The sequence below is a fragment of the Ochotona curzoniae genome, unplaced genomic scaffold (assembly GCF_017591425.1).
Source record: "Ochotona curzoniae isolate NIBS_2020 unplaced genomic scaffold, NIBS_Ocur_1.0 contig_1, whole genome shotgun sequence".
Lineage (NCBI taxonomy): Eukaryota > Metazoa > Chordata > Mammalia > Lagomorpha > Ochotonidae > Ochotona > Ochotona curzoniae.
The window spans coordinates 35,717,441-35,729,894 of NW_024464918.1; the positions used below are offsets into that span (position 1 = coordinate 35,717,441).

The following is a 12,454-nucleotide window of genomic DNA, read 5'->3' on the forward strand; positions in this document are numbered from 1 at the left end:
ATACTGATCATGATTGTTTTTACATTTTTAAGAATACTGTCCTGAGTTTTTCAGTGTATGTTTTATTTTTAAAAGAAGCCTGTATTTTTAGTGAAAAAATTAACACTCCTTCTTCACTATGTATTTAGAATGACTTTGCAGAAAAAGAGACTCTGAAACAGAAACAAATAGATGAGATAAGAGATAAAAAAACTGGATTGGGAAGAATAATTGAGCTAAAATCAGAAATCCTAAATAAGAAGCAGAGTGAACTGAAGAATGTGAAGTTTGAATTACAGCAGTTGGAAGGATCTTCAGACAGGATTCTTGAACTGGAACAGGAGCTCAAAAAAGCCGTAAGATATTTGAGTAATAATTTTAAGATGTAAGACCTTTAAAATTTTGCGTTCTGAAATATTTTATTTGTTGCTAATTTTGTATTATAGCTTTTAATATACTGTCAGCTGTGACTGTTGGTGTAATGTAAAACAAATTCATCTCAATATCTTAATGATGTGACTCATTGGAAACTGGATGGGTTGAAAATTGAGTCACTTGTGTGCTTAGAAGTTAAAACTTGACTTTCTAAATCAAAATATCTGAGAATGTGTGTAGAAATGAATGTCCAAAACTAAATAAGAATGTAGTTTTTACAAAAACAAAAAAATGTGGTTAAGAACCAATTATATAGAGCCCAGCATGGTAGCCTAGTGGGTAAAATCCTTGCCTCGCATGCAACAGGATATGGGTGCCGTTCCATGTCCTCACTGTTCCAAGTACCTTTCAGCTCCCTGCTTGTGGCCTGGGAAAGCTGTAGCGGATAGCCCCAAGCCTTGGGACCTTGCAGCCCACATGGGAGACCTGGGAGAAGCTCCTGGCTCCTGGCATTGGATGGGCTCTGCTGTGACTATTGTGGCTACGTAGAGTGAGCCGGCAGATTGAAGATATTTCTGTCTCTCATTCTGTCTGTAAATCTGACTTTCAAATAAAACCAAATAAATCTTAAAGAAAAAAAAAGAATTACATTGCTTAAAAAATATGCTTATTTTTAAGTTGCAAACTATATACATGTTACATTTCCAAACAAAAGATAACATACATAGTTGTACCATAGTAACTTTTTTTCTTCAGTACAAAATTTCTTAGCTGATCTCTGCGCAAGAATTTCCAAATTCCATTCTTTGCTCCACTTCCTTGACATTTTCATCACCTATGCATACATCCTAAAGAACAGTAAGTCCTCTAATTCAAGGAAACGTTTTTACTCCCTAACTCATACATTTTTGTCAGTTTAGCATTGGGTTATAGTGTTGTCTTTGAGGAGACATCGGACAAGAACCGCATCACACTGCTTTTATAGTGTGTGCTTGCTAGGTAATAACAGTGAAGTTATGCACAAACCTAATAATTTTTTGCCTGAGAAGCCACTATTTGTGTATAGATATAGTTCTCCTAATTTTGCACAAACTCTCTTCCTTCCTATTTGATGCTTCTAGGTTTATTTACTAATTATCTACCATTGTAACAGAAAGTAACTTTAATACATTTTCCTGAAGTACACTTAGAACTTCATGGGGTTTCTCTTTGGGCAAACAGTAATATTTGGCCGTGCTGAAGAGTAGTTAATATCCAATAAATTTTGCTATGATTTTAATTCTTGCATATAAACCTACACATTTGTTTGAATTATTGTCTAGGAACGTGAATTAAGCAAGGCTGAGAAAAACAGTAATGTTGAAACCCTAAAAACAGAAGTAATAAGTCTTCAAAATGAGAAAACAGACCTAGACAGGAACCTGCGTAAACTGGACCAGGAAATGGAGCAGTTAAATCATCATACGACAACACGTACCCAGATGGAGATGCTGAATAAAGACAAAGTATGAGTTTTCTTGTTCTCATTAAACTGTTTGGTTTGGAAGTAGTTTATCTTGTGCTCATAATAGACAGACTATGGAATATTGAATTGTTAGTGGCTTTATCTTTAGATGCTAAGTAAACTTATTACCCAAGACTTTAAACGTCCTATTTTAGTTACCAAAAAAAAAAAACCCGGGAAGTACACACATACATTCCTGTTACCTTTTAAATAAAGGCATATTATTATTCTGTTATGGCTTAAAAGACCTTTCTGCAAGACTTTTAAGAAATTTTGTATTTTCTGCCTGCATAGCTTTATTTTTCTAAGCCTAAAACTTCAATTATTGTACAGTTTCATTTCTGATGTAATATGTATATACCAAGCTTTATTTTCAGGATATTTTGTTTGTTTGTTTTTTTCTTGAACTTACAGGTTGACAAAGATGAACAAATTAGAAAAATAAAATCTAGGCATAGTGATGAATTAACTTCACTGTTGGGGTATTTTCCCAACAAAAAACAGCTTGAGGACTGGCTTCATAGTAAATCAAAAGAAATTAATCAGACCAGAGACAGACTTGCCAAATTGAAGTAAGTGGTTGCAGTATTTTGAGATACAATAGGCATTTCTTGTGATTTAATTTTTTATTTTTAAAAGTAATTTTTTGACAGTGATATGTGATGGTGGTTTACTTCCATTTATTTTACAATGTTAGTAATAAAGAATAGTAATTTGGGCCTCTTGTTCCTTGAAAATCTGTAGGTTTCAAAGAGATTCTAAAGTTGTCTTAATTTCTGTGAGTGATCATCTTGAAAAACAAAAATTATTTTTCTCATGTTACTCTGGGTGACAGTTGGGCAAGAAGGTCAATTTAAAAAGATAGTGGATTTGGTCTGGGTCATGTTAAATTTGTATTTCTTATGGAAGTGTCAGTGAGAGAATAGAATATTGGAGTTTGAAATTCAGGAGACTGGGATAATGAAAGGCTGATTGAAGTCATCATCAAAGACCATGTTGTCTTGAGAGAATTCTAAGAGGAGGATTTAGATTCCAAATGAGCACCAGTATTTACAAAGAACAGGTGAAGTACGGTGGGGCATGTCCGGGGAGCCCAGGTGAGAACAGAGAAGTGGCACATGGGTTGCCTTGGGAAGATGGTCCCCCAAGGAGGTGGTTGATAGTATTCAGTGCTCCCTTAGAGGGAGAGTGAAGACTGCACTTGACACTTAAATCTTTGCAATTCTTGATGAGAAGTAGTCTGTGTAGGCTAGGATGCTGAAAGTTACCAGTTTCCCAAATGATGTTGTTATTCACTGGAGGTAGGATGGTGAAGTGTATACCTACTCAGCATCCGTCTGAAACAAAATGTGTGGAGTTCAGTGGATTAAACTAATTACAGGACTTCATAGTGTAATATAACCTGTGCATCAGAAAAACTCCACTAAGTGTGAGCCTTGAGGTTGGGCTAGGATGAATTTCAGGAGTTGGGGTAGAGATAAATTGAACCAGTAAGCAAAATCTTTTAAGAAGTAGCCATTAGAAGAGAAGCAGATGACAGCAATAGGAGGGAAGAAAAGAAAGGGTTTTTTGTTTTTACAGGTGAGTAGGGAAGTTGGTATTGTGACAGAGACTAAAGAGATTTAGGAGAATGTTCTACTCTGTTCCCTTCCTCCAATATGCCCAGCAGGCATCTTCTTGTTATGTCTCTTAACATAGACTAAGACTGGGGATCCCCAGAAAGCAGGCAAAGTTCTGCCATGCCCCTCTTTCTGGCACCAGCCCAGGATTAGTGTCCCAGCCTGTGGTCATGACATTGAAACCTTGTAATCATTTCTTGGTAGAATTTGTCTTGTATGTGTTAACTCAGACCATTCCTCTGATGCTTTGAATTTATGTTCTGTATCCTTACTTTAGCAAGGAGCTAGCTTCAGCTGAGCAAAATAAAAATCATATCAACAATGAGCTAAAAAGAAAGGAAGAGCAACTGTCAAGTTATGAAGACAAGCTTTTTGATGTTTGTGGAAGCCAAGATTTTGAGAGTGATTTAGATAGGCTTAAAGAGGACATTGAAAAATCCTCAAAACAGCGAGGTGAGTAATCTCCTTTATGTTATTACGGCACTTCAATGGTTTTGGATTTGTGTTCACAGGTGACTTTTAAGGATGGGATATGTTAATACTAGTTTATGGAGCCAGGAGACTTGAGTTTTATCTTGGTTATGAACTTCCTCAAATTGTGACTTTGGGCAATATTTGGGAACCTTCTTAGGTGTCATAGTCATAGCCTGTGAAGTAAGGACACAGCTGTTGCCTGCGCTTTTCAGGAGTAAATAAGATGGATTGTGAAACTCTGAATACTAGCCAGCACATAGAAAATGTTCAGTAAGTTTGTACTTACTGTATATTAGCTGAAAATGATTTAGGCAAATCTGAATGTATCATGCCTTTTGGGAAAAAAATTTATCAGATGATTTTTATTTGTTAGTAGCATTGCTTATGAAGCAAGAATTAGTGTATTATAGAAAAAGACATAACCATGTTGACAAAATGATATTTCATATTTTTCTCATCGGAAATGTGTTTATTTTCCTAAAATAGCTATGCTTGCTGGGGCCACGGCTGTTTACTCCCAGTTCATTACTCAGCTGACAGATGAAAACCAGTCGTGTTGTCCTGTCTGTCAGAGAGTTTTTCAGACAGAGGCTGAATTACAAGAAGTCATCAGTGATTTGCAATCCAAACTACGGCTTGCTCCAGATAAACTCAAGTCAACAGAATCAGATCTAAAGAAGAAAGAAAAGCGGCGAGATGAAATGCTGGGACTTGTGCCCATGAGGTGAGAAGACTGTTTACTGTTACGCTGCAGGTGGCAGCGACACTGCAGAAGGTGCTGTGCAGTGCCTGGCATATGGAAGGCACTCGGGAGTTGCTGGGTGAACAGAAAGGAAAGAGAACAGGGCAGGTGTTGTATAGGAGGTAAAGCTGATGGCTGAGATGTGTCCAGCGTCCCGTTTGGGTGTTGATGTTTCACGGAGAGTGTGAAAGCACGTTTTTCAGGGATTGTTCTTCAGTGTCTCAGCCCTGGATGACAGCTTGACTGCAGGTTACCGAGAGACCTCAAGACAGGCATTTTCCTGCCCCATTTGTCTGAGACAACTGAGTGCTCCTGTTGCAGAGCTGCCAATTTTGAGGGCATTTTGTTGTGTAGCAACAGATAACTAATGCAGGCATTAAGGGTGAAAACCAGGTTATTTGGGCCATAGAGTTGATGAGACGGAAGCCATAGTTTGAGCATGAAAAAAGAAGTAGAGAAATAAGATAGCACCTTAAAAAGAAAAAGACAAATAAAACTTGAAGTTGGTAGAATGGGCATGTTGGGGAAATGTGTCTTTAGTTCTATGTTGCACAGATCTATCGCAAATGGCAGAGGTTAACATTAGGTTATACTAGGATTCTTTTTGTCACCGCGCCCCTCCCCAGAGTAAGGACCATGCACAGTTTGTCGTATTTAACTTCGATAACTGAAGGTGTGTGTGACAGCTCTTTATCTGTTCCAGTTAGTAAATGCTGTGTTAATGAACCTCCTCAAAATTTAGTGCCTCACAACAGTGACTTATGGTGTTTATGGTTCTGTGAGATGATGTGGCTCAAATAGGGAATCAGATGTGATTGCAGAAAGATTGCAAGATTAGTACAGGGTATTTAGGAATATCTTCACCCAGATTGTCCTGATGTTAACACAATGCATTTATCAAAATTAGGAAGTTAGTGTTGAATTATAAGCCAAGTTTACATTGTAGCAGTTTTCCTTTAATACTGTGTCAGGACACTGCCCTCTTTTCTCTTTAGCCTCCTGAGTGCAACAGCTAACTAGTTTTTGTGTTTCATACCCTTGACACACGTTATGTTTTTTACTTGTTTGAAAACCAGAGCAGCAGAGCGATATTGATCTTTAGTCATCAGGTTCACTTTCCACATGCCTGTAGTAGCCAGGGTTGGGTCAGATTAAGCTGGGAGGCCATAACTCCATCCAGGTCTCCGAAGTGTGTAGCAGATCTGCATGTACCTGGACTATACCCTGCTGCCTCCAAGGGCACTGTTAGCCAGAAGCTGTATGGAAAATAGCCGGGAATTGAAGTTAGACACTGCAGTATAGGATGCAGGCATACCTAGTGTCTTACCCTGCTAATGGGCCTTGATATTTTATATGAGTTGATCTGTAGCGTATCTCTCAGCTTAACCAGCACCAAAACACTAGTTATTACAGGAAAGATCTATCAAGGTCTACTAAACTCAGCGGCAGAATTTTGAGGAAAAGCAGTGTAATTACACAGTGTTGGTGTATAATTCAAACAAGAAAAATAGGAACTTAACAGTGGAGAAAACTGAGTACACCACCTTCCCCAGGTGAATTTGTAATAAGGTGTATTGATGCCAGCTTAACTAGTGATCTGATGATCTGGAAAGGATACAGTGTCACTTCTATGATATTCCTGCCAAAAAATACATAACTTTAGTCTAATTATGAGAGAGCATCAGATTATTTTTAATTGTGTGTTTTCTGTTAAGGCAAAGCATAGTAGATTTGAAGGAGAAAGAAATACCAGAATTAAGAAATAAACTACAGAATGTCAATAGAGATATACAACGCCTAAAGAATGACATAGAAGAACAGGAAACTCTCTTGGGCACAATAATGCCTGAAGAAGAAAGTGCTAAAGTATGTCTGACAGATGTTACAATTATGGAGAGGCTCCAGGTGAGTTTGCTAGAGTTTGAATTGGAGTAAAACTTATTTCATGGTGACTTGAATATGAAAGATGGCTGAAGTATTAAAAATAGTAGATACGGTTTAGAAACAGTTGTGTTCAGAATTTCCCCTCATGGGGTTAGCTCTGTGGTGTAGCAGCTGCACCAGAGTCCCATATGTGTGCAGGTTCGACTCCCAGATCCGTCACTTCCTCCTAATGCACTTGGGAAAGATGGCTGAAATTGTAGATCCCCATTACCCATGTGGGAGATTGGCTGGAGTTTTAGCACCTATCTTCCACCTCACGAGTCCTGGCTGTTGTAGTAACCTGGGAAGTGAAACAGCAGATGGAAGATTTCTCTCTTTCTGTAACTGCCTTTCAAGTAAACAAATTTTTTCTATTTATTTGAAAGAGATACAAGAAGAGATGGGATGATATCTTTCATCCCTGGTTTACTCCCCTCGTGGCCATGATGGCTGGGGTTGGTCCAGGCAGAAGCCGGAACCACGAAACTGCATGCAGCTTCTGCACTTAAGTGCAAAAGGCCCAAGGATTTGGGCTCTCTTCCACTGCCTGCCCAGGTACATGAGCAGAGATGGATAGGAAGTTCAGCAACTGGAACTTGAGCCTGTGCTTGCGTGAGATATGAGTGTTGTACATGGGCACTTAAACCACTATGCTATAATTCTAGCTCCATGGCCTGGTATGGTAGCCTAGTGGCTAAAGTCCTCGACTTGGCATGCACTAGTATCTCATTTAGACGCTGGTTCATGTCCCAGCCGCTCTGCTTCCCTCTCAGCTCCCTCTGTGGCCTAGGAAGGCAGTAGAAGATGGCCCAAAGCCTTAGGACCCTGCATCTGTATGGGAGACCCAGAAGCTCCTGGCTTCAGATCAGCCCAGTTCTGACTGTTGTGACCACTTGGGGAGTGAACCAGTAGATGGAAGATCTTTGTCTCTCCTTCTCTCGAATAAAAATAAATAAAGCTTGGGGGGAAAAGTTACCTTAAAAAGATTCGAGCTGGGCCCGGTGCGGTGGCGCAAGTGGTTAAAGGTCCTCGCCTTGCACGCCCGGGATCCCATATGGGCGCCGATTCTAATCCCGGCAGCCCCGCTTCCCTTCCAGCTCCCTGCCTGTGGCCCGGGAAAGCAGTCGAGGACGGCCCAAGGCTTTGGGACCCTGCACCCGCGTGGGAGACCCGGAGGAGGCTCCTGGCTTCGGATCGGCATAGTATCGGCCTGTTGCGCTCACTTGGGGAGTGAATCATCGGACGGAGGATCTTCCTCTCTGTCTCTCCTCTCTGTATATCCGCCTTTCCAATAAAAAAAAAAAATAATAAAAATAAAATCTTTAAAAAAAAAAAGATTCGAGCCCCCCTAAAAAAATTACTGAAAAGAAAATTTCTCCATTATAAACATCATGTAGCCTCAACGAACAACTTAGTTTACCTTTCTGGGTTTAATTTTTTAATTCATAAGTTATGGAAATTAAGATGTAATTCTGCTGTTTTTCATTTTTAGCTTACTGTCATGTCATTTGGATTATTAAAAATTGTTTCTATTTTCCCAATTTTACTAAGAAATTTTTGAATAGTGATTATGCAGCAAGTTTCTTAAACTTTCTTCTTTTCTTCAGATGGAACTTAAAGATGTTGAAAGAAAAATCGCACAGCAAGCAGCTAAGCTACAAGGAATAGACTTAGATCGAACTGTTCAGCAGGTGAACCAGGAAAAACAAGAGAAACAGCACAAATTAGATACAGGTAACGTAATTTTTCCTCATGTACCCATAAAGACTTCGGCATTATCAGCTCCTGTTGTTCCTTCTAGCTCAATGTATTTATTCTTTTCTGAAAAGCTGCTCTATGCTTCCTTGCATTTTGAGTAGTAGGCAAGTATCATGAGCTGTGCTTTTCCAGTCCTGCATGTCCTGTAGTGGCCACAAGGGGCTAACGGTGTTCTCGCCACATTTTGGTTGCAGTTGGTGAGGTCTGCCGAAGGCCTTGATGGATTCCTGAGACCCTCCTGTTTCCTTGTGTTACTCAGGGTGTCAATGTGCTTTCATGCAGTGACCAGTAAGATTGAATTGAATCGGAAGCTCATTCAGGACCAGCAAGAACAGATACAACACCTAAAAAGCATAACAAATGAGCTTAAATCAGAGAAACTTCAGATATCCACTAATTTGCAGCGTCGACAGCAGCTGGAAGAGCAGACTGTGGAGTTGTCCACTGAAGTTCAGTCTTTGTTCAGAGAGATAAAGGCAAGAACTTTCCTGCATGTTTGTTCTTTACATTAGACTTTGATAATGTTGACAGTGCCCGGAGTTAGGGTCAAATTAAAATGAGATCATTTTTGGTATGATTCCTGAGTAACCAAATATATGCCCATAAATCAGGATTTCTGAAAGAAGACTGACGATGATATCCACAAGAACCAGTTGCTTGATAACGTGTTGAACTCTGTGTTCCTGGAGCAGGGAAGTGTGTGGGATGGCTCTGTGTGATGATACTTGTCTGGGACGTTAGTCTGACAAATGCTGTGTCTGTGACAGGCACTTGTCATTCACAGCATTCTCTGCCCAATCCCAGACGTAGTGAGCAGGCACTAAGCTGTATTTGTCCTGGAATGCACTTCTTTTTTTTTTTTTTTTTCCTGTGGTTTTACATACCCTCCAATACTTTATTGTAACTCATTTAAAATTTGTGCAATTGTGTTGGTTGTTGAAGGATATCGTAGTTTCACTTTGCATTTCTCTTGAAATATATATATATATTCTACAAGGTAGTGTGTACGTGGGGCTTGGAGTGGTTTCTTATTCAAGTCTAGGCGTTCTTTACATGCAATGCATATTAAACCTTTTGGGTTTCAGATAAATGCCTTTGTTTGAAATTTATCCTGGAATGCACTTCTTACCCATTATCTAGATTAAGCAAATCCAAGATTCAGTCAGTTTGTCAGCAGTTTTAGAAACAGTAATCTTAGCTTGATTTTTCAGAATGAAATATGTTCATTTAGTAATTAATCAGATTAGTTAATATCTTTTACAATAAATGATATTTCCTAAGTATGTTTTGGATTACTCACAATCAGTTTGAGTATGATATAAATTAGTGTTAATTTGCAGATGCAAAATTTTTAACTGAAGCACCTCAGCCTTAAGCATCCATTGTCTCAATCTTTTTACAGAAAAAGAAATTAAGATTTTGTTTTAAATAATCATGATTGTCAAAGTTCATGTAGAAGCAGGGTTGATCTTCACATAGACTTTTGAACACTGTGGACAGATTATTTCCCGTCCTGTCATACCACTCCCAGTATAAAAGTTACCCAGTGAAATACTACTGCGTAATTATTTCTACGTAAGTCAGGATCTTCATCTTGTGAACATTACAAGGCAAATTAAGGGACTTCTGACTTGTGAGGTGGCTTATTACTTTAAGTTTCCTTTGCATTAGGTAAGACACACCAGCATCAGTGTCTCAGGATGCTTTAATTACCGTACAGTATCTACATCGTTTGGTAGTTCATAAGCTCCCAGGCCCAAGCGTTTTTAAGATTTATTCATTTATTTCAAAGTCAGAGTTGGAGAAAGGGAGAGGCAGAGATGTTCCATCTGCTAGTTTGCTGCCCAGATAGCCACAATGGCCAGGGCGGGGCAAGGCTGAAGCCAGGAGCCTTTCTGGGTTCCCACAAGAGTGGCAGAGGCTCCAATATTTGGGCTGTGTTCATCTGCTTTTCCAAGGCCATCAGCAGGGGGCAGGATTGGACGTGAGGGATGCCCACATCTCAGGTGGTGACTCTACCTTCCGTGCCACCTTGCTGGGCCCACAGACGTTCTTAGCAACATACTTGCATCTACAAAGAAGAACCCTGAACTGAAGGAGCTTTCCAGTTTGATCACACAGCTGATATGGGCACCTAATAAACTCATACAACTCATGTCTGAGGACACTTAATTATGTATAGATGCATACATTGTAGACCAAGAGTCGAGTCAGTGACTGGGGCAGTGTCAGACTGCTTCACAGAATGAACTCATGGGCCCCACTTTGTTGCACAGTGAGTTGAGCTGCTCCCCAGGACACTGGTATCTCACATTGGAATACCAGTTTGAGTCCTTGCTGCTCCACTTCTGAGTTACCCAATATGGCTGATGCTCCCTGCTCCTGGGTTCAGATGGCCCTGCCCCAGACCTTGTGGCCATTTGAGGAAGATCTCTATGCCTCTTCCCTTTCACTATCACTCTGCCTTTTAAGTAAATGTTCTTTTTTAGAACAAGAGTGAACTCTGGGACTGGGTTAGTTAATTGGCTGCTACCTTGGCTCCTCAGTGCCCTGGGCACATCACTCTGCCTGTGGACTAATCTGAAATATGAGGGTGAAAATAGTGGTGCTTTCCTCATAGGACCATTGCAAGGAGAAAACGAGACTTTATAGCATGGGATGTAGGAAGTGGTTTTATTAAAGAGTGCAAGAATAATATCTATATGATAAATGTTTTGCGATTTCCTGTTTATTTTTAGGATGCTAAGGAGCAGGTAAACCCTTTGGAAACAACATTGGAGAAATTCCAGCAGGAAAAAGAAGAATTAGTTAGCAAAAAACACGCAAGCAACAAAGTAGCACAGGATAAAGTAAGATTTCATTTATTATTTATGAAACCATATTAACTTAGTTTGTACCATGTTATACACTGTTACTTCAAAGGAAATTAAATAACAGTATAATTTTTTTTAAAGATTTATTTATTCTTTTATTGGAAAGTCAGATATACAGAGAGGAGGAGAGACAGAGAGGAAGATCTTGCGTCTGATGATTCATTCCCCACGTGAGCGCAACGGTCCAATGCTATGCCGATCCGAAGCCAGGAGCCAGGAACTTCTTCCAGGTCTCCCACACGGGTACAGGGTCCCAAGGCTTTGGGCCATCCTCGACTGCTTTCCCAGGCCAAAAGCAGGGAGCTGGGTGGGAAGTGGAGCTACCAAGGTTAGAACCAGCACCCATGTGGGATCCCTGCTTATTCAAGACGAAGACTTTAGCTGCTAAGCTACGGCGCCGGGCCCAAACAACAATAGAAGTAATAAATGGTGTTTTTAGATCCATGGCAGAATTTTAACATGAGAAGTTCTTATTAGAAAAAAGATTAAATAAATTACTTTGTTGGTCAAAAATAGAACTGAGATTATTTAATCCAGTGCCATAAATGATAGAGAGACTAGTCGGAGGTCATGGAGTTGTCGGTGGTAGCCATTGGAAACCAGGGCTCCTCTCCCCAAGCCTGTGTTTCACTGCACTCTGCTCTTCGGTGCCAGGAGACCCAGCCAATGAGAGTGTGCGATTTTTTTCCACAGCTGAATGACATCAAAGAGAAGGTTAAGAATATTCATGGTTATATGAAAGACATTGAGAATTACATTCAGGACGGGAAAGATGACTATAAGAAGGTAATTTAAACCTTAAAATTATATACTTAGTTATATTTTTATTTTATGTACTGAAAGAATTTTATTTTTTATAGCAAAAAGAAACTGAACTTAATAAAGTTATAGATCAACTAAGTGAATGTGAGAAACACAAAGAAAAGATAAATAAAGACATGGGAATCATGAGACAAGACATTGACACACAGAAGGTAAGTTGGGCTTATCCTGCCTCGTGCACTCACTGCGTTACTTTCTATGTCTGGCTTGTTTTCCATGGATGCTCCAGTAGATGCAAACAGTACAGAAAACAGTTCCCATAACATGCTTTGGTTTTCATGCTTACTTTCATACGAGGTTAGTGTGACAAAAGTTTAAGCATAAAGGCTAAAATTAAGTGTTTCTTTCTTAAATCTGTCTCACCGAGATGTCATTACTGCTAATT

General features: G+C 39.6%; 1 protein-coding gene across 2 annotated transcripts in view; it reads left to right on the forward strand.

The window, feature by feature from the left end:
- Positions 1 to 12,454, forward strand: part of RAD50 (RAD50 double strand break repair protein) — a 54,399-nt gene that overhangs the window by 25,302 nt on the left and 16,643 nt on the right. For both annotated transcript variants that reach the window (XR_005882991.1, XM_040971496.1), the window contains exons 9-19: positions 129 to 335; positions 1,677 to 1,859; positions 2,273 to 2,430; positions 3,755 to 3,930; positions 4,438 to 4,675; positions 6,409 to 6,598; positions 8,224 to 8,350; positions 8,657 to 8,850; positions 11,113 to 11,223; positions 11,941 to 12,033; positions 12,108 to 12,221. Coding sequence is in view for 1 of the 2 variants with exons in the window: in XM_040971496.1 (XP_040827430.1) it covers positions 129 to 335; positions 1,677 to 1,859; positions 2,273 to 2,430; positions 3,755 to 3,930; positions 4,438 to 4,675; positions 6,409 to 6,598; positions 8,224 to 8,350; positions 8,657 to 8,850; positions 11,113 to 11,223; positions 11,941 to 12,033; positions 12,108 to 12,221 (1,791 nt within the window). In the remaining variant the exon portion in view is untranslated. The remainder of the gene's footprint in view (positions 1 to 128; positions 336 to 1,676; positions 1,860 to 2,272; positions 2,431 to 3,754; positions 3,931 to 4,437; positions 4,676 to 6,408; positions 6,599 to 8,223; positions 8,351 to 8,656; positions 8,851 to 11,112; positions 11,224 to 11,940; positions 12,034 to 12,107; positions 12,222 to 12,454) is intronic.